Below are 22032 nucleotides of genomic sequence, written 5' to 3' on the forward strand. Positions count from 1 at the left end.
GTATTTTTCCTACCTTTTGTAAAGCTCTCCCAACCAGGTTTCAAAGCCTACATAATACTGGTATATAGAAACTCACACCTATTACATGCAGAGATTTTCCTTTAAATGGGACAGTACTGTATGTTTTTCTCTAACCTGCTTTTACCTTTAATATAATGATCAGGAATATAGTTCCATATCAAACTATTAACTTCTGTGTTTAACAGTTAAATAGGGCCCGGTGGGGGCTTCAACACTGTGGGTAGTAGAAGCTGGAGGATCATTCAAAGCCAGGAGTTCAAGACTAGTCAGGGTAACAAAACAAGATCCTATCTCTACAAAAAATTTAAAAATTAGCCAAGGATGGTGGCATGTACCTGCAGTCCCAGCTACTGGGGAAGCTGAGGTGAGCAGATCACTGGAGCCCAGAAGTTCAAGGATACAGTGAGCTACAATCCCATCTGCCACTGCACTCCAACCTACTCAACAGAGCAAGACCCTGTCTCCTTAATAAATAAATAAATAATAAACAGTAATCTACTATATATAAACCAAACCCCCAACTGATGGACACACGTTTTTTGGTTCTTACTATTGCCAATAATGTTGCAATGAATATGCTTGTATACATACACAGCCTTAATCCCTTATCCTATTACCTCATTAGATTTAATTGATTTAAATAAAATTGCTAGGGACGGCGCCTGTGGTTCAGTGAGTTAGGGCGCTGGACCCATATACCAAGGGTGGCGAGTTCAAACCTGGCCCTGGCCAAATCTGCAAATAAATAAATAAATAAATAAATAAAATTGCTGTTGATTAAAGAGCACATAGATGTAAGCATTTGTAGATACTGTCAGACTGCACACAAGATGGCACCACACTGTATTTCCAACAGTTTGTCAAAGGTTGTTTAGTATGCAGCATCCCCATAAGTATTGGGCATTATCACTTTCTGAATCTTTGCTACTTAGATAGATGAACACTGACAGCTCATTTAAATCTGCATTGCTTAATTATTTCTTTTTTTTTTTTTGAGTCTCACTATGACACCCTCTGTAAAGTGCTTTAGCATCACAGCTCACAGCAACCTCCAACTCCTGGGCTCAGGCGAGTCTCCTGCCTCTGCCTCCCGAGTCGCTGGGACTAGTGCATGCGTATTGCTTTATTACTGATGTCAAGCATCTTTTTGTTTAAGGACTGTCTGTAGTTTTCCTTAGTGATTTTTCAAATGCTACTGTTTTATCTATTTTATTTTATGTATTTCTTACTTTATAATAAAGCTCTTTATGTACAATATAAGTATTTCATTTTTTGTTTTGAGTATTTTCCCCAAAATTTTTATTTTAAAGTTTTCAATGCTACAAAAAAGTTGCAGGAATATTAACCATGAATTCACATATATCTTAACATCAAGTTACCACTTATTAACATTTAACACATTAGTTTTTTTTGTTTGTTTGTTTTTTTGTAGAGACAGAGTCTCACTTTATGGCCCTCTGTAGAGTGCCATGGCCTCACACAGCTCACAGCAACCTCCATCTCCTGGGCTTAAGTGATTCTTTTGCCTCAGCCTCCCGAGTAGCTGGGACTACAGGCGCCTGCCACAACGCCCGGCTATTTTTTGGTTGCAGTTTGGCCGGGACCGGGTTTGAACCCGCCACCCTCGGTATATGGGGCCGGCGCCTTACCAACTGAGCCATAGGCGCCGCCCCACATTAGTTTAATATCTCCTATATACACACACCTTTTTCTTTTCCTGTCACATCCGAAAGTTAGTTATGGGTATCATGACGCTCTAATATTGTGGCATGCATCTTATAAGAACAAGGGCATTCCTCTATATATATAAAACCACAATACAATGATCATATGCAAGAAATTTAACATAGATAAAATACTACTATCTAATACATAGCAAATAATTTATAAACCTCTATTATACCTTTTAATATACAGTCTCTATTAGATTTTAAATATTTCTACATTTTGTTTTTCTTTTATTTATTTATTTATTTATTTATTTATTTATTTTTGAGACAGAGTCTCACTATGTTGCCCTCTGTGGAATACCGTGGCATCACAGCTCACAGCAACCTCCAACTTTTAGGCTTAAGCGATTTTCGTGCCTCAGCCTCCCAAGTAGCTGGGATGCCCGCCACAACACCCAGCTTTTGTTTTGTTATAGTTGTCACTGTTGTTTAGCAGGCCCAGGCCAAGTTCAAACCCACCAACCCCGGTGTGTATGGCCAGCGCCTTAGCCACTGAGCTACAGGTGCCGAGCCTATTTTTTAGTTTTTTCTTAATTTAAAATTTATACAGGAGTAGTAGCTGTGTCCTACATCCAACAAGTGTGTGATATACCCATACCTTGCATGTTAATGGGAAGCTATGGAACCCCCTTACCCTCTTTCTTGAATTTAATTGAGATTTTCTCTCATGTGGATCTGTGATTATTAATATCCTAGTTTCAAACTGGCACAGAGTACATGTGATGCTTGTTTTTCTAATCTTCTGATACTCTGCTTAAGAGAATGTTCTCCAAATCCATCCAGGTTCTTACAAAGGATTAAATTCGCTATTTTTCTTAAACTTTGCAATATGCTCTTTTTTTTTTTTTTTTTGTAGAGACAGAGTCTCACTGTACCGCCCTCGGGTAGAGTGCCGTGGCGTCACACGGCTCACAGCAACCTCTAACTCTTGGGCTTACACGTTTCTCTTGCCTCAGCCTCCCGAGCAGCTGGGACTACAGGCGTGTGCCACAATGCCCAGCTATTTTTCTGTTGCAGTTTGGCCGGGGCTGGGTCCGAACCCGCCACCCTCGGCATATGGGGCCGGCGCCCTACTCACTGAGCCACAGGAGCAGCCTGCAATATGCTGTCTTTTTATACGGTATATTTTTTTCTGTACTGTGTTTTCATTAGTCAAAACTAGTACATCTTTTGGGCGGCGCCTGTGGCTCAGTGAGTAGGGCGCCGGCCCCATATGCCGAGGGTGGCGGGTTCAAACCCAGCCCCGGCCAAACTGCAACCAAAAAATAGCCGGGCATTGTGGCGGGCGCCTGTAGTCCCAGCTGCTCCGGAGGCTGAGGCAAGAGAATCGCGTAAGCCCAGGAGTTAGAGGTTGCTGTGAGCCGTGTGAGACCACGGCACTCTACCGAGGGCGCTACAGTGAGACTCTGTCTCTACAAAAAAAAAAAAAAAACTAGTCCATCTTTTAATTTAGTACTTTCTACAAATGCAAAAATCCTAATTTCATCTGTTGTATCAAACTGGGTGTACAGGAAGCAGATGGCACACACAAATTAGGTTAATTTAAGGAGAGTTTATTTATAAAGAGACTATTTAACAAAGCTGTGGTAAGGCTTGGGAATCACAAGGGTTAGTGCAGTTACCCAGGCTAGTTAACCAGACAGAAACTCTCACCACCCATAAGCCCCAAAGGAAGAGCCGAGACTTTAAGTGACACACCCACCTAAGGCTCCCACACACAAAAGTGTGAGGTAGGGGAATATGTACCAAGACTTTTATCTCCTTCCAATCCCCTGCCAGGGCTCCTCATTTCCAAATCCAATTAGAAGCCAGAAGATATAGGGAAACCATGTCCTTTGAGAAGTCCCCGATGATAGAGAACAGGAATGCTGAGTGGTTCTGGAGGGTTCAACTGAAGATGACGTGACACATGCGTGAAACTGCACTTTTTGGTATCACTAGGTTTTGGTATCCAGGTATACCCCTGCCATTAAATAAAATAGGGTGCATTCTAGTCTTTCATTTCTGTACTCTGAAATAATTTAAACACAGAAATTTCCTGTTCTAGCCCAGGCATGGTGGCTCACACCTGTAATCCCAGGACTTTGGGAAGCTGAGCAGGGTCCAGGATCTCTTGAGGCCAGAATTCAAGATCAGTCTGAGTAATATCGAGATTCTGTCTCTACAAAAAATAGAAAAATTAGCTCACACCTATAGTCTCAGCTACTTGGGAGGTTAAAGGAGGATCACTTGAGCCCGGCAGTTTGAGGTGGCAGTGAGCTACAATGACACAACTGCACTCAAGCCCAGGCAACAGAGTGAGACCCTGTCTCAAAAAAAATAAATAAATAAAAAATAAAATTCCTGGGTGGTACCTGTGGCTCAGTGGGTAGGGCACCAGCCCCATATACTGAGGTTGGCGGGTTCGAACCAGATCCTGGTCAAACTGCAACAAAAAAATAGCTTGGCATTGTGGCGGGTGCCTATAGTCCCAGCTACTCGGAAGACTGAGGCAAGAGAATTGCTTAAGCCCAAGAGTTTGAGGTTGCTGTGAGCTGCGACGCAACAGCACTCTACCGAGGGCAACAAAGTAAGACTCTGTCTCAAAAAAAAAGAAAAAAGAAAGAAAAAAAATTCCTATTCTTAATGTTTGGCAAAACCCATCCATAAAATAATATCCAATTTTCTTTAATTTTCAATTTTATAGGAGTAACTACTCACATATTCTTAGAATTTATTTTTCTTAACCTCAATATTTTGTCTTTTTGTTCTTTGTTCTGACTAGACTTTCCAATTACCTATTAATTTGCTTTATTAGTCAAATGTGTTTTTCCTCGGTTTTGCTTTGTTGTATTTTTATATGTTAATTTCTTGTCTTCTGTTTGTTCTTTTTCCTGGCAATAGGATGGTTCTTTTTTAAACCCCCCTGCAGCTGAATGTTTATTTCTCTAACTAAGCTACCCACACTGCTTTCTCCCTCCTACTCCATACACAAACACACATCTCATCTGTCATCTCTTTTTATCTCCATACCAAGAATTATAGTTTTTAATGACAGAGTTTGTGACAGAATTAGAGTAATACAATTACTTATTTGCTTTTATTTCACATTACACAGATTCTTTAATACCAATACTACTACCACCAACATAATTACTGAAAATAGATTTTTTTGTTTGGGAGGTAGTTTGAGACACAGTCTCACTTTGTCACCCTCGGTAGAGTGCCGTGATGTCGCAGCTCACAGCAACCTCAAACTCTCGGACTGAAGCGATTCTCTTACCTCAGCCTCCCAAGTAGCTGGGATTACAGGCACCCGCCATAGCACCTGGCTATTTTGTTGTTGTTGTTGTCATTGTTGTTTAGCAGGTCTGGGCCAGTTCAAACCTTCCAGCCCTGGAATACGTGGCTGGCACCCTAACCACTGAGCTACGGGTGCTGAGCCCGAAAATCATTCTTAAAATATTTTGCAAGAGAATTGCCTAAGCATAAGAGCTGGAGGTTTGCTATGAGCTGTGATGCTACTGCACTCTAAAGAGAGTAGAAATTATATATGTATTTTGCATACAATCTCTCCCTTTTCCTTCCTACCTCTTTACAGACCGTGATTTCTCCTCATTTGGTCACAGTTAATGTGCAATACAGACCAACAGTCTTTAAAGGAATGGTCTCTAGTCATTTTGACTCTCTGGAGCCTTTCTCCAGTAGATGAGTCAGGAAGGGCTAAAGGAAACAACATCCTTCCAGTTCTAGCATATTGGCCTCTTTGCCTTTTCTTTGTCACAATGAGGGCCCATTTGCTGTCTGTGGCAAATGTATCTTACTCTTGCTCTGTAAACATGTATTTCTCTTTCTCAATAAACTTTGTTTCATACTTGCCTTAAAAAGAAAGTTCCAGCATATTGGTAACAGTTTATAACTTTTACACTTGAAAACCAGTTTGGTTATAAATATAACAATCTTTGGCTCACACTTTGTTGAATATCTTAAAAGCGACACAGTCTTATCTCTCAAAGTACTGCTGTTGAAAAGAATGGCAATGTTCTCATTTTTTGCACGTCTGCAGAAATTTTTATTTTTCTAGACTAAGTCTCAATATTGGTATGTGTCAACATTATCAGGTGTGTGCTATGCTCTTCCAAAATAATCCCAAATCTGTTTTTAATTCATTAAAATTCTCCTAAATTACAATTTTTAGTATCTGTTCTGTTCCCTTGCTATGGTTTTCTTCTTTGGGGACTCATATTATACATGTTGTTATCTTCTTTGCCCATTTCCAATATGCAAATTTCTTTTTTTTTTTTTTTTTTTTTTTTTGCAGTTTTTGGCTGGGGCTGGGTTTGAACCTGCCACCTTCGGCATATGGGGCCTGCGCCCTACTCCTTTGAGCCACGGGCAGCACCTGCAATATGTAAATTTCTATCAAATTCTCTTTACATCTCTTTCACATTTATGTTTGTTTTTTATAGACATGGACTTGTGCTGCTGCCCAGGATGGACTGCAGTATCCAATCACTGCTCACTGCAGCCTTGAGCTCCTGGGCTCATGCAGTCCTCCTACCTCAGCTTCCCAAGGAGCTAGTACTACAGACACATACCACCATGCCTGGATAATTGGGGTTTTTTTCTATTTTTTGAGACAGAGCCTCAAACTATCATCCTGCGTAGAGTGCCTATGGCATCACAGTCACAACAACCTCCAACTCCTCAGTTTAAGCGATTCTCTTGCCTCAGCCTCCCAAGTAGTTGGGACTGCAGGCGCCCACCACAATGCCCAGCTATTTTTTGGTTGTAGTTGTCATTTTTGTTTGGCAGGCCCATGCGGGATTCGAACCCACCAGCTCTGGTGTATGTGGCTGGCGCCTTAGCCGCTTGAGCTACAGGCACCAAGCCAATTGTTATTATTTTTGTACTGACAGGGTCTAGCTCTATTCTTCACACTGCTCTTGAACTCCTGAATTCAAGTGACCCTCCTTACTGCCTCAGCCTCCCCAGTAGCTGGGACTTACAGGCATGCACCACTACACCCAGTTCGTTTTTCTGTTTTTAGTAGAGATGCGGTCTCTAGCTCAAGCAATCCACCTGCCTCAGCCTCTCAGAATGCTAGGACTACAGGCGTGAGCTATCATGCCCAACCTATAAATTTTTCTTATATAAAAATGACTTTGTGAAAAGTCTTGTCATCATCATGTCTTTTGTCTTTGCCTTCTGTCTTAATACCTCATGGTTTTCATCAGTTTTGTGGGCATGTCTTTCTGGTGTGCTTTCATTTTCTATAAGGGTCTTGTTTTTCTTTAAAAACTTTGTATGAGATTTGACAAGACTCATTTCATACTGTTGATTTTTGAAGGAGGCTTGCATCAGACTAGCTGTTACAACTCCACACTCTAAAACTCACTTTTGGGGCGGCACCTGTGGCTCAGTGAGCAGGGCGCCGGCCCCATATGCCGAGGGTGGCGGGTTCAAACCCAGCCCCGGCCAAACTGCAACCAAAAAAAAAAAAAAAAAAATAGCCGGGCGTTGTGGCGGGCGCCTGTAGTCCCAGCTACTCGGGAGGCTGAGGCAGGAGAATTGCCTAAGCCCAGGAGTTGGAGGTTGCTGTGAGCTGTGTGAGGCCACAGCACTCTACCGAGGGCAATAAAGTGAAACTCTGTCTCTACAAAAAAAATAAATAAATAAAACTCACTTTTGTTGTTTTCATACAGTGTTCAAAAATGTAATTTCTTGGGTTCCCGAGGTCTTGGTTTGTTCATTTCCCCTACTTTTTTAACTGGACCTTCTGGGGTTTTTTGTCTATATTCTTCAGGGAACACTCCACTGTATTCTCAATTCTTTCTCTTTTTTTTTTTTTTTTTTTTTGCGGTTTTTGGCCGGGGCTAGGTTTGAACCTGCCACCTCTGGCATATGGGACCGGCGCCCTACTCCTTGAGCCACAGGCGCCACCCTCTCAATTCTTTCTCATTGGGAGAACTGGTCCTGGAAGAATTGATCCTACCAGCTTTGACTGGTTAGCTTTAAAAGTATCATAAAGTGGCTCCAATTCCTTCAAAGTTTACAACAGACCTATTTCACTCACTAATCAGTGTGTAAAACCGTTCCAAATTTCAGCTGGTAATCTTAAACTAGCCCTCCCTCCAAACTTTCTAGTGATTGATTGCCTTTGGATATTTTTCAATTCTCAGATTTATCAGATGTGCCACTGCTTCCCCCAGTATAGATAAGAACAGTGCACAAGTCTTGGGGCTGTTCATGGCCTGTCCCCCAAGCTGCTGACATACAATCAACTAATTTTCTGGTACATACTGTCCATGTGTTTTGTTTTTCCTACCCTATTTGTTCTGCTTTTAGGGGAAAGTTATGTAGATCTTTAGGAAACTATTCTACCACTACTGTTATCTTCCCAGAATCCCTAATATGCACAGTTAACCTCCCTAGAAATACTGAGACCAATGTTTAATCTTACATAAAGTATTTTCCATTACTCAGTCATAAAAAGGACTAAGGTGCTGACACATGCTATAAGATGATCGAACCTATAAACATTCTGCTAAACGAGAGAAGTCAGTCACAAAAGACCAACTATGATTTGATCCTGTTAATATGAAATGTCCAGAATAGGTATCTCTATAGACACTAAGGAGATTAAGTGGCTGTACAGATGGCTGGAGCAGAGGGGAATAGGAAGTGACTACAAATGGATACAAATTTTCTTTCTCAAAGAAGATATATTTTTAAAAATTAGTTTATGGTAATAGCTGTGCAACTACACATATGAGCTAAAAAATACAAAATTACACATTTCAAATAGGTGAACATTATGACATATAAATTATACCTCAATAAAGCTATTAAATAACAAAATATAGAGAGTGATTTCTTAGATGGACAAAATTTACAAACCATAGATGAAAAGATGATAATTCAACAATAATAAAATTAAAATGTCTTGGGCAGTGCCTGTGGCTCGGTGAGTAGGGCGCCAGCCCCATATACCAAGGGTGGTGGGTTCAAACCCAGCCCCAGCCAAACTTCAACAAAAAATAGCCGGGCGCTGGGCGGCGCCTGTGGCTCAGTCGGTAAGGCGCCGGCCCCATATACCGAGGGTGGCAGGTTCAAACCCAGCCCCGGCCAAACTGCAACCAAAAAAAAAAAAAAATAGCCGGGCGTTGTGGCGGGCGCCTGTAGTCCCAGCTGCTCGGGAGGCTGAGGCAAGAGAATCGCTTAAGCCCAGGAGTTGGAGGTTGCTGTGAGCTGTGTGAGGCCACAACACTCTACAGAGGGCCATAAAGTGAGACTCTGTCTCTACAAAAAAAAATAGCCGGGCGCTGTGGTGGGTGCCTGTGGTCCCAGCTACTCGGGAGGCTGAAACAAGAGAATCACCTCAGCCCAAGAGCTGGAGGTTCCTGTAAGCTGTGATGCCACAGCACCCTACCAAGGGTGACAAAATGAGAACTTTGTCTCTAAATAAATAAATAAATGAATAAAATCTCTTTTCCTCATAGAAAAAATAGAAAGAAAACATTTGTTATCCATATAACTGACAAACTATCAGTAACCAATATGTATAAGTAACTCATACAAACAAATAAGGAAAATATGTGATTCTCAAAAATAGAACTACATCAGGAGGCTGAGGCAGGAGAATCGCCTAAGCCCAGGAGTTGGAGGTTGCTGTGAGCTGTATGATGCCATGGCACTCTACCGAGGGCCATAAAGTGAAACTCTGTCTCTACAAAAAAAAAAAAAAAAAAGAACTACAAAGGGCCAGAAAACATAAGATGCTCAAATTCACTAGCAATTGGGGATGTAATAGAAATGAGATATCATAAATTTAAAATGTGACAATACCAAAACCATGGCTCTGCGCCTGTGGCTCAAGCAGCTAAGGCACCAGCCACATACACCTGAGCTGGCAGGTTTGAATCCAGCCCAGGCCCACCACACGATGACGGCTGCAACCAAAAAATAGCCAGGCGTTGTGGACAGGCACCTATCGTCCCAGCTACTTGGGAGACAGAGGCAGGAGAATTGCTTGAGCCCAGGAGTTGGAGGTTGCTGTGAGCTGTGATGCCACAGCACTCTACCCAGGGCGACAGCTTGAGGCTCTGTCTCAAAAAAATAAAAATTAAATTAAAATTAAAATTAAATAAAATGTGGCAATACCAAAACGGATATAAATAAACAGATTTCTCTCTGCTGGAGGGAATGTAAATGATTAGAACCATCCTGAGGAGCAAGTAGCAATATCCAGTAAAAATTAAAATAAATATATCTTGTAGCTAGCAATCCACTCCTAGATACTTTGCAGAAATTCTCAAACACGTACAATGAGGCATTTATAGGAATATTACCAATTCCACCGATTACTAAAACGGCTATAAGGAACAATGGGGAACACACAAATGTTACTCAACAAGATAAATTATGATATATTTCTATAATGGACCATGACATACCAGCATAAGTGAACAAAGTAGGAATATATGATGTCTAGGAATAAATTTCAGGCATGGTGGCTCACACCTGCAATCCCAGTACTCTGGGAGGCAAAGGCAGGTGGATCACTTGCCCTCAGAAGTTCAAGACCAGCCTGAACAAGATTGAGACCCCATCTCTACTAAAAATAGAAAAACTAACCAGGCATCATGGTGAGCTAGTAGGAAGGTTGAGACAAGAGGATCCCTTGAGCCCAAAAGGTTACTGTGAGCTATGATGATGACACAGCACTTTACTCAGGGCAACAGAGTGAGACTCTGTCTCAAAAGAAAAAGAAAAAGAAAAAGAAAGAAAATGTATTATAGAAATGTACTACGTCCGCATTCCCCTTCCACACAAGTAGCCTATATTAGCTTAATGTCCAGCTCTGCTTGAAAGCTCAAAGTACTATCGTACTAAGTCTGCAGTATAAGCAATTCAGGTAATATGTCAATTTTATTTCATACTATCTTGGACAGGAAATGAAGGATAATATAATTTAAAAAACTTTATTCTGTTCTTTTGTTCAGTCATTTCTGTTCTGCTAATTTAAAAAGATCAGGTGTAGGGTGGCACCTGTGGCTCAGTGAGTAGGGCGCCAGCCCCAAGGGTGGCGGGTTCAAACCCGGCCCCGGCCAAACTGCAACAAAAAAATAGCCGGGCGTTGTGGAGGGCACCTGTAGTCCCAGCTCTTTGGGAGGCTGAGGCAAGAGAATCGCGTAAGCCCAAGAGCTGGAGGTTGCTATGAGCCGTGTGACGCCACAGCACTCTACCCGAGGGCGGTACAGTGAGACTCTGTCTCTACAAAAAAAAAAAAAAAAGATCAGGTATAAGGCGACACCCATAGATCAGTGGGCAGGGCGCCAGCCACATACACCCAGGCTGGTGGGTTCAAACCCGGCATGGGCCAGCTAAAACAACAAAAAAATACCCAGGCATTGGCAGGTGCCTGTAGTCCCAGCTACTTGAGAGGCTGAGGCAAGAGAATCACTTAAGCCCAAGAGTTTGAGGCTGCCGTGAGCCGTGACGCCATAGCACTCTACCAAGGGTGACTTAGTGAGCTCTGTGTCTCAAAAAACAAAAAACAAAAACAGGTATAGGGGCTCTGTGGCTCAGCTGCCTGAGGCACTGCTGGGGCACAGGGACCCTATCCTGGTCAGTAGCCTAATGCCCAACTAGACACAGCCAGGCCAGATAGGGGAGCAGCCAGCAGCCAAAGAAGGGCACCTGGAGTCAAGCACAGCTGATCATACTGGTCCCAATTTTGACATCAATATGCCGGTTTCACTTCTGAGGCAATGAAATGCAAAAGACATTTGTGTGACCAAGGTTACTCCAGAAATGAAATACACAGATTACAGGTATGTTGTGACTGGTAAAACTTCCACCTGACACTTAATATGCCATGGCCTACTATATCATGAAACACATATGTTAAGATGCATAGGAGCCGGGTGCAATGGCTCGTGCCTGAGCTCAGGAATTAGAGTCCACCCTGAGCAAGAGCGAGACCTCCATCTCTACTAAACATAGAACTAGCCAGATGTTGTGGAAGACGCCTGTAATCCTAGCTACTCAGGAAGCTGGGGCAAGAGGATTGCTTGAGCCCAAGTTTGAGGTTGCTGTGAGCTATGATGCCATTGCACTCTATGTAGGGCAACATAATAAGACTCTATCTCAAAAAAAAAAAAAAAAAAAAAAAGATGGATGGGAAGGACGCTGACTGGTTCTGTGTGAACTCTGGCAGCACGATGATTCACTGAATGCTTCTACAAACCAAGAAACCTGTAACTTAGAGGAATTATAGACGCTACATTGTTATGATGACTATGTAGCTCAAACAGCACGTGAGACACTACCTGCAGACTCCATGCCTGACTCCAGTGCAGCTCTCATGTGCATATGATGATACATGCAGGAACTGCATTCATCGTTTCAGAATTGGACTGAGTCATTTATTGGAAAATACAGCTCCTAAATCCCACCTAGTTGGTTAAGGTGTTGTTAAAATAAATCTCTGCCTAATAGGCACAGATGCTAACACTTGGAGATTATAAATAAGTGAGCTAATACTCCATCAAAAATCAATACATTCAAACCAAAACTTTAACACATTGTCTTCATTCCTGTGATCTCAGCAAGATTTTCTGGTTGTCATCTGTTTTTAACTTGATCTCTCTGCTCAGATTTAATTAATTTTGCCTAAATGTAAATCTGCAGAATGGAATAACCAATTTTTTTTAATAAAATAAAACACACATGGGTGGCGCCTGTGGCTCAGGGAGTAGAGTGCCGGCCCCATATATCAGAAGTGACGGGTTTAAACCTGGCCCCCAGCAAAAAACTACAAAAAAAAAAAAAAAAAAGGAAGTGGTTTCCTTAAAAATGTCATCGGATTGCAATCCTCTGACATTTCCTTTGCACATTAAAAATAAAAGAATATTTCTAACAACGGTCCTCCAAAAGCTCTCTCTTCACAATAAAAAAAAGAAGAGCAACACGTAAGTGATAATAAATGGCGTTCAGGGAAGATGACTGGGTGCAGTGGGAGCTGTGGCTAAGTAGATATTGGCTGACCCTCTGAAAGCAGGCATTATTCACATCCATTGGGAACACAGACCGGTGTTGTCAAATTTTCTAATATTTTTCCTTTAAGGAAAAACCAGAAATCTAAGGCCTTTCACTATTTGCAAACAGTGGCAACTAAATCATTTCTTTTTTTTTTTTTTTTGTAGAGACAGAGTCTCACTTTATGGCCCTCGGTAGAGTGCCGTGGCCTCACACAGCTCACAGCAACCTCCAACTCCTGGACTGAAGCGATTCTCTTGCCTCAGCCTCCCGAGTAGCTGGGACTACAGGCGCCCACCACAACGCCCGGCTATTTTTTTTTTTTTTTTGGTTGCAGTTCAGCCGGGGCCGGGTTTGAACCCGCCACCCTTGGTATATGGGGCCGGCACCTTACTGACTGAGCCACAGGCGCCTCCCTAAATCATTTCTTTCTTTCTTTTTTTTTATAGAGACAGAGTCTCGCTTTATCACCCTTGGTAGAGTGCAGTGGGGTCACTCAGCTCACAGCAACTTCCAACTCCTGGGCTTAGGTGATTCTCCTGCCTCAACCTCCTGAGTAGCTGGGACTACAGGCGCCCACCACAATGCCCAGGTATTTTTTTTGTTGCAGTTTGGTCCAGGCCGGGTTTGAATCTGCCACCCTCAGTATATGGGGCTGGTGCCCTACCCACTGAGCCACGGGCACCACCCTAAATCATTTCTTTTTAATACTGTGTGTGTCAACACAATGAAGACCAAATAAAACATATCTGCTTTATTTTACCTCTCACCTGGACTCAGTATTACAGTGTTGGCTTCTTCAACAATTGGTTAGCTTATTGCTTGTTCTTCCCCAATAATTTTAAATACCCAGGGTCCACATACTTTCCAGGAAGGTGAGTAGCTTGGGGGTTCCAAAGTGGCAAAAATCATTGCTGGCTTACTCTGAAAACAGGGCTGTATTGGTACTCCAAGCTCTTCAGCTTCTTTCATCTCCACCTACTTCCAAGGTTGATTCTATATCCTGTACTGTATTTAGAAACTAAAGATCTGTGTGCCTGCTCTCAGTGTCACCTTTTAGTTTCTTTTAAACTGCCCTGTACTGAGATTTTTTTTTAGTGTTTTGAATTTATATTTTGAGAGGTAGCCTTTCACTGAAAGGGCTGTTATATTTTCAGACTTTTTTCCTTGATATCTAGATCATCAGTTGGGGGTTAGGAATTATAAATGTTCACTCATGCCACATAAGCAAGTCAGATTCACTTCTTAACTTGTAAGTTTCCACTCTTCATTACAGAAGACAGACCTCTCAATTCTTTATTTTGATATTAACATAACAGATACAAATGTACTGTTTTTAATTTCTTTTTCTTTTTAGATAGAGTCTTGTCACCCTCGATACAGTCCCGTGGCATTACAGCTCATAGCAATCTCAAACTCTTGGGCTTAAGCAATTCCCTTGTATCAGCCTCCCAAGTAGCTGAGACTACAGGAGCCCACCACAACGCCCAGCTATTTTTTTGTTGTAGTTGTCATTGTTGTTTAGCAGGTCGGGCAGGGTTCAAACCCCCCAGGCCCAGTGTATGTGGCCAGCGCCCTTACCACTGAGCTATGGGCACCAAGCCCGTTTTTAATTTCTTAACTCTTATTTTTTTTTTTTTTTTTGAGACAGAGTCTCAAGCTGTCACCCTGAGTAGAGTGCCATGGCATCATGTCTGATAGCAACCTCCAACTCTTGGGCTTAAGCGATTCTCTTGCACCAGCCTCCCAAGTAGCTGGGACTATAGGCGCCCGCCACAACGCCATTTTTTAGTTGCAGTTGTCATTGTTGCTTAGCAGACCCAGGCTGGGTTCAAACCGGCCACCCTAGGTGTATGTAGCCGGCGCCCCTGCCGACTGAGCTATGGGCACGGCCTTAACTTTTATTTTAAAATAATTTGAAGGGGCGACACCTGTGGCTTAGTGAGTAGGATGCCGGCCCCATATACCAAGGGTGGCAGGTTTGAACCCGGCCCCAGCCAAACTGCAACAAAAAAAAAAATAATAAACAATAATTTTAAATTTACGAACCATTTCCTTAATATTCGCTTCACTTAATTTAAATAAAATATTTTTCTCTTTTTAAATTTTTCTAATTGGGAAACTCTTCATTCTATAATATAATATAGAATAAGTGCTCCCTAAATAAAATATTCTTAGGAATGTTAATCTTAGGGTATTTAAAATAGCTAAACTAGGCAGAGTGTGGTGGCTAACGCCTGTAATCCCAGCACTATGAAAGGCCAAAGTGGGAGGATGGCTTGAGCTCAGGAGTTCAAGACCACCCTAAGCAAGAGTGAGACCCTGTCTCTATGAAAAATAGAAAATTTATCAGTGGATTGTGTCAGATGCCTGTAGTCCCAGCTACTTGGGAAGCAGGAGGATCTCTTGAGCCCAAGAGTTTGAGATTTCTGTGAGCTATGATGCCACAGCACTGGCACTCTACCCAGGGCAACAGAGTGAGATTCTGTCACAAAAAAATAAATAAATAAATAAACAGGAAAAGTACATCACTAGCAACACAAAGCCAGTCTCAAGTTAATGTCATCTGCATTAGGATGCCCGTACTGGGTGGTGGTTTGGATTACTACGTACCTGGAGGGCTCCCCTTTCCAATTCTCAACTTAAGAAATAGTGATTAAATTTCCCAAGTTGAGTCACAAAAGTTGTTTTAAGTCTTATCTCCTTCTCCACCTGCAAAGTACACCATGGTCTAAAAAGTATCAACCTTCTCTCTCCCCATTCTCTGTTCTTTCCACATAGACGATCTCAGCTAGAGAAAGAGGAAAGCAATTTATTTAGCTAAATCATAAAAAATGTGAATAACTGACAGCTATAAACATGATTCCCTCTCCTCAACTCCTCCAAGTCTCTAGCCTCCAAGTAAGCATTATTTGGGCAATTTAAGAAATCAAAATTTAAAACATTGAAGGATGGGGCGGCACCTGTGGCTCAGTGAGTAGGGCGCCAGCCCCATATCCCGAGGGTGGCAGATTCAAACCCAGCCCGGGCCAAACTGCAACAAAAAATAGCCAGGTGTTATGGCAGGCACCTGTGGTCCCAGCTACTCGGGAGACGAGGCAAGAGAATCACTTAACCCCAAGAGTTGGACGTTGCTGTGAGCTGTAACACCACAGCACTCTACCAGCACTCTAAACAATAAAATAAAATAAAATTTAAGGATGGCAAAGGGTGCCTGGGAAGTGACATTTTGGGAGTCCAACCTTTTTTTCTCTGCCACACACTGGAAAAATAAGAGTTGCCCTGAGCCACATATTAAATACACAAAAACTAAGGAAAGCTGATAAAGAAAAGAGGTCTGTGGATACTTTTCATGATATCTTATGCCACAGATAAGCAAAAAAAAAAATCCACACAAAATCAACATTCGGCCCACAGGCCACAGGTTGGACGCCCCTGTTGGAACAAGAATGCCACCAAATCACATGGTGTTGAATAGTGGTATACCCTAGATCGACTTTCCTGAATTATTCCTGCTTTTTCCAGGATCATACATTTTAAAATTTAACAATTAACTAGCATACTTTTTAAATTAGGAATTTATGAACCATCAGAATTACCACCCTAGACTTACAAAATCCAAATCTGGGGATAGGATCCAGGAAAGTTATTTCCAAAGTGATTCTTTTTTTTTGAGACAGTCTCACTTGGTCACCCTGGGTAGAGCGCTGTGGCATCATAGCTCACAGCAACTTCGATCTCTTAGATTCAAGCCATCCTTTTGCCCCAGCCTCTCAAGCAGCTAAGACTACAGGTGACTGCCACAACGCCCTGCTAATTTTTAGAGATGGAGTCTCGCTCTTACTCAGGCTGATCTTGAACTCATGAACTCAGGCAATCGATCCAAAGTAATTCCTATACACATTTAAGTTCAATACCTGTTCTAAAAAGTTCAACAAGATGGGCGGCGCCTATGGCTCAGTCGGTAAGGCGCTGGCCCCATATACTGAGGGTGGCGGGTTCAAACCGGCCCCGGCCAAACTGCAACCAAAAAATAGCCGGGCGTTGTGGCGGGCGCCTGTAGTCCCAGCTACTCAGGAGGCTGAGGCAAGAGAATCGCCTTAAGCCCAGGAGTTGGAGGTTGCTGTGAGCTGTATGAGGCCACGGCACTCTACGGAGGGCCATAAAGTGAGACTCTGTCTCTACAAAAAAAAAAAAAAAAAAAAAAAGTTCAACAAGATGGAATGGGCTACCACTTAAGGTATAGATGTGTGAGATAGAGACATCAATGTCACTGAGTTTACTAGTCAGAACTAAGTAATGAACATTCGCATATCTGAAACTCACATCACTGTATTAAATATAAATGTGAGCTATGTGTGGAATATATGTTATACAACACCAAAAGAGTAAAAATGGAAGACATCACAAAGTTATGGTGCTAATATACTAAATACTAATATTCGAAGAGTCTCACTAATATACTAATTTTCAAAGTAAGTAGATTTTTTTTCCTTGCATTGAAGAAAAGTGTTTCTAGTCTTGAAAATAAAAGGTTGAATTTCAGCTAATAAGAACATAGATTGGGCTCAGCGCCTATAGCTCAGCGGCTAGGGTGCCGGCCACATACACTGGAGCTGGCAGGTTTGAACCTGGCCCGGGCCTGCTAAACAACAATAACTGCAACCAAAAAATAGCTAGGTAGCTTGGCACCCCTAGCACAGTGGTTACAGCACCAGCCACATACACTGAAGTTGGCAAGTTCGAACCAAGCCCGGGCCGGCTAACCAACAATGAATGACAACTGCAACAAAAAATAGCCAGGCATTGTAGCAGCACCTGTGGTCCCAGCTGCTTGGGAGGCTGAGGGAAGAGAATCACTTAAGCCCAGGAGTTTGAGGTTGCTGTGAGCTTTGATGCCATAGTACTCTATAGCAAGGGCGACATAGGGAGACTCTGTCTCAAAAAAAAATAGCCAGGCATTGTGGCAGGCACCCGTTGTCCCAGCCACTTGGGAGGCTGAAGCAAGAGAATCACTTAAGCAAAAGAGTTTGCGGTTGCTATGAGCTATAACCCCACGCACTCTACCAAGGTACCAAGGGCGACATAGTGAGTCTCTGTCTCAAAAAAAAAAAAAAAAAATAGATTAGATTAATCTTCTTAAAACAAGTGGAAAAACCAATCCTGTGAGAAATTTCAAAGATCAACATGCAAATGTGGCATATAACTGTCACTCCTTAGGATGGTTTTCATTAATACCTATTAATAGTTTTCATAAGGACGGGATCCCCTAGCCCTCTCTATTTTGTCAGCAGGTTTAATGACTGAAATAAACTATTTTGTATAAGAAAAATCCTTCTTAATTTTAAAATATGCTGACATACTATAGCCCCGATTCTTTTACTGTTTCATGCTCAAAAAGCACTGAGAATTTATTTTCAAGTATATGGAAAATTTCTCATCTGCAACTAAGCAACACTTCCAAATTACAAGGAAGGTTTAATTTATATCATCTCCTGATTCTATTTACAAAAGCAGATCACTTTTTTTTTTTTCCTTTTGGTTTTTTTTTTTTTTTTTTTGGCCGGGGCTGGGTTTGAACCCGCCACCTCTGGCATATGGGACCGGCGCCCTACTCCTTGAGCCACAGGCGCCGCCCAGCAGATCACTTTTGATGATAAAAATCCCCATGTTTTAAAATGTTACTTAGAGTGAGAGCAGCATTTATTCATTCAAAATACTACATGTTTGTGGAGCACCAATTACATGTCCCAGACTGAACAATATGAAAAATATTCTCATAATTTATTCTTTTTGGTTCTCAGTCACCTATTACAAATATTGTTACAAATAATAGAATACAGAAGCAGGATTGAGTACTAATACCAATCCCACCTATAGCAGGTCAAAGAAATTTGTTTCTAAGATAATTTTTTGTGGTTTAACTATTCACTTATTTACTTTTCTTTCTTTCTTTTTTTTTTTTTTTTTTTTTTTTTTTTCAGAAAGAGTCTCACTTTCTTGCCTCCCCGTAGAGTGCTATGGAGTCATAGCTCACAGTAACCTCAAACTCTTGGGCTCAAGTGATTCTCTTGCCTCAGCCTCTCAAGTAGCTGGGACTACAGGCGCTTGCCACAACGCCTGGCTATTTTCAGAGACGAGGTTTCACACTGGCTAAGGCTGGTCTCCAATCTGGGAGCTCAAGCAACCCACCTGCATAAGTCTCCCAGAGTGCTGGGATTACAGGAGTGTGCCACCACACCCAGCCCTGGTTTAACTATTTAAAAGCTAGAAAAAGTATAGGACGTCAGGCCAGCACGGTGGCTCATGCCTATAATTCTAGCATTCTGGGAGGCCCAGGCAGGTGGATCCCTTAGAGTACAGGAGTTCAAGACCACCCTGAACAAGAATGAGACCCCATCTCTACTAAAAATAGAAAAAAGAGCAAGGGTGGTGGCACAGGCCGGAGGCTGAGGCAAGAGGATCACTTGAGCCCAGGAGTTTCAGGTTGCTGTGAGCTATGACAACATGGCACTCTACCCAGGGCTACAGAGTGAGACTCTGTCTCAAGAAAAAAAAATGTACAGGATCTCAATGGTCTATGATGTTTGCAGTATTTGGATATACACTAATATTGTGAACATTACATTTCTTCTTATAATATTTACACCCTACACTTCTATTTTGTAGCAAGATGTAGCGAGGCACCTCATGGAAAATGATAGGGAAACCACTACCTTCTCCACAGAAAAGACACTATTAAGAAATAAAGGCCAGGTGCAGTGGCTCACACCTGTAATCCTAACACACTGGGACGTCAAACTCATGAGTTTGAGAACAGCCCCAGCAAGAGCAAGACCCTGTCGATACTAAACTGAAAAGTGGAGGCAAGAGGATTGCTCAAGCCCAAGAATTTGAGCTCGCTGTTAGCTGTGACACCACGGCATTTTACCCACGGGGACAAAATGAAACTGTCTCCAAAAAAAAGAAAAAAAGAAGAAATGAAAGCACTTAAAATCAATATACTAAGTAATCTCTAAAATCTGTTTCTCTGAACTCTAATAAAAATCCTACGACTGACTCTAGTTACAGCAGCAAAGAAAATGAAACTTATACTTATGTCACGTTAGAAATAACATTTTCTCAACATTTCTGCACCTAAAAAAATGAGTTATCTATGAGATCCAACATGAAAAGGCCACACAACCTGATGCCCAATTTAGGTCACGATCACAAAACTGTGAAAGACAAAACCACAGCCTACACAGAAAAATCAGGTATCTAACATCTACAGAACTTCAGGTACAAGTAGGATTTTTTGTTTTTTAAACGCTGCTTTGGGCAGCGTTCTCGAAACCTGGAGCGGTTACACCGCAGGAAAACACTCTGGCAATGCATAGTGGCCTGCCTGTCAGCCTAGATAGCGGGGTTCCAAAACTAACCCTGCAGCCCTTGGGCAAGGCTAGGAGGGAAACAGAACACCTCCACGCGCACAAGCCAGCCCACCGCGAGCCCAGGTCGGCCCCGGGTGCCCTGCGTGTCCCCCAGGTGCCCTTGGAAGCAGCGGCCCGAGGACCACGCCGCGCCCGGTCCCAGCGGACTCCAGTTCCGCCGCCGGCCCATCCTTCCCCCTCCCAACCTCCGGGGCCCGCCGGGCCTGCTGCGCCGGCTCCTCCCCTCGCCGCCGGGCCGGACCCGGGGTTCTCCGCCTCAGCGCAAGGCAGCCCGGGGCGGGCCGGCGCAACGGAGCCGGGACCCCTCTGGGGTCCCCACCACGGCCCTCCTCCCACAGGCCGCAAAGGCTGACCCAGGAGAGGGCACTGCCGCAGCCCAGACCAGGCCCGCGTCCCGGACTCTGGCCTGCGCGAACCCCGCCCTCGTTCCTCACCTGTGTTCCCACTACGACGATCTGAGGCAGCTGGATGATATCGGCGCCCACGGTGTTGAAGACGTCCTGGAGCTTGTTGATGACAGGAATTAGCGCCTCCATGACTCAGAAGACACGAGACCCCCCCCCGCCCGCCCCGCCGCTGCAATGAATGGGGCCGGGGCCCAGAAGTCGCCTCCTTCCTCCTCTCCTCCTCCCTCTCCTCGGGAGCCGGCACCCATTGGACCCGGCTCTCCCGCTACCTGCCCCCTCCCGGCAGGCCTTGCGCCGCGAGGGGAGGGTGGGAAGAACACAGCCTGCCGGGAGTTGTGGTTTTGGTAGGAGGCATGTGCTTGCCTACCGCTTCCAGAAGGCTGCGCGGCAGGGCGGGCCGGAGCAGGGAGGGAGGGTGCTGGGGGCGGGGATACATCCCCGGTTTCTATCCAAAGGCTAGGATTGAAATTAGGAGAGTAGGAGGGAAAAGATCCGCTCATGCTTGTCCTCAGGGTATGATGAATGTGAAAATGTCAGTGTAAATATGTGTTAAGTACAGCGACCTTTCTCTTGATTATCCAGAGTATCATTTCCTTATGAGGAGCTAGCTCAAAAAAAAACGAGATAGAAAGGCTTAACGAATAACATAACCACGGGCGGCCCAGCTACGGCTACACAAAGGTCGGTACACTGGTACTAAAATGTATGGATTGCTATTTGCAAACATGCAAAAGCAGCCCAGTTTAAAACACGCGGATTGGCCAACCCGGTGGCTCACGCCTGTAATCCTAGCACTCCGGGAGGCGGAGGCAGAGGCAGGTGGATTGCTTGAGTTGGAGACCAGTCTGAGTAAGAGTGAGACCCGTCTCTACTAAAAACAGAAGAAAATAGCCAGGTGTTCTGGCCGGTGCCTGTAGTCCCAGCTACTGTGGAAGCTGAGCCAAAAGGATTATTTGAGCCCAAGAGTTTGAGGTTGCTGTGAGCAGTGAAACCATGACACTCTACCCAGGGCAATAGAGTGAGATTCTGTCTTCAAAAAAAAAAAGTATTCAGAAAAAAAATATTAGAATAGGCTCGGTGCCTGTAGCTCAAGCAGCTAAGGCGCCAGCCACATACACCAGAGCTGGCGGGTTCGAATCCAACCCGGGCCCACCAAACAACAATGAAGGCTGCAACCAAAAAAAAAAAAAGAAAAAAAAAATAGCCTGGCGCCTGTGGTCCCAGCTACTTGGGAGACTGAGGCAAGAGAATCACTTAAGCCCAGGAGTTGGAGGTTGCTGTGAGCTGCGATGCTGCAGCATTCTACCCAGGGGGACAGCTTGAGGCTCTTTCTGGAAAAAAAAAAAAAATCTTAGACTATTAGAGTATTAGAAAAGAAGAGCTGAGCCCTTATTAAGGGCCTTGTAAATCTCTATGTTC

General features: G+C 43.3%; 1 protein-coding gene across 11 annotated transcripts in view; it reads right to left on the bottom strand.

Annotated features, from left to right (window-relative positions):
• The window catches only part of DNM1L (dynamin 1 like), a 59915-nt gene extending 39009 nt beyond the window's left edge, over positions 1-20906 (bottom strand). For 5 of the 11 annotated variants that reach the window (XM_053556943.1, XM_053556942.1, XM_053556939.1 and 2 more), the window contains exon 1: positions 20641-20859. In XM_053556943.1, coding sequence (XP_053412918.1) covers positions 20641-20742 — 102 coding nt within the window. In that variant the 5' untranslated portion in view covers positions 20743-20859. Of the gene's footprint in view, positions 1-20640 lie in introns of all 11 variants that reach the window. The other 6 variants (XM_053556945.1, XM_053556944.1, XM_053556941.1 and 3 more) reach the window with 3 other exon arrangements.
• Between the last annotated feature and the right edge of the window lie 1126 nt (positions 20907-22032).

Source organism: Nycticebus coucang, chromosome 12 (assembly GCF_027406575.1).
Source record: "Nycticebus coucang isolate mNycCou1 chromosome 12, mNycCou1.pri, whole genome shotgun sequence".
NCBI classification, from domain to species: Eukaryota; Metazoa; Chordata; class Mammalia; order Primates; family Lorisidae; genus Nycticebus; species Nycticebus coucang.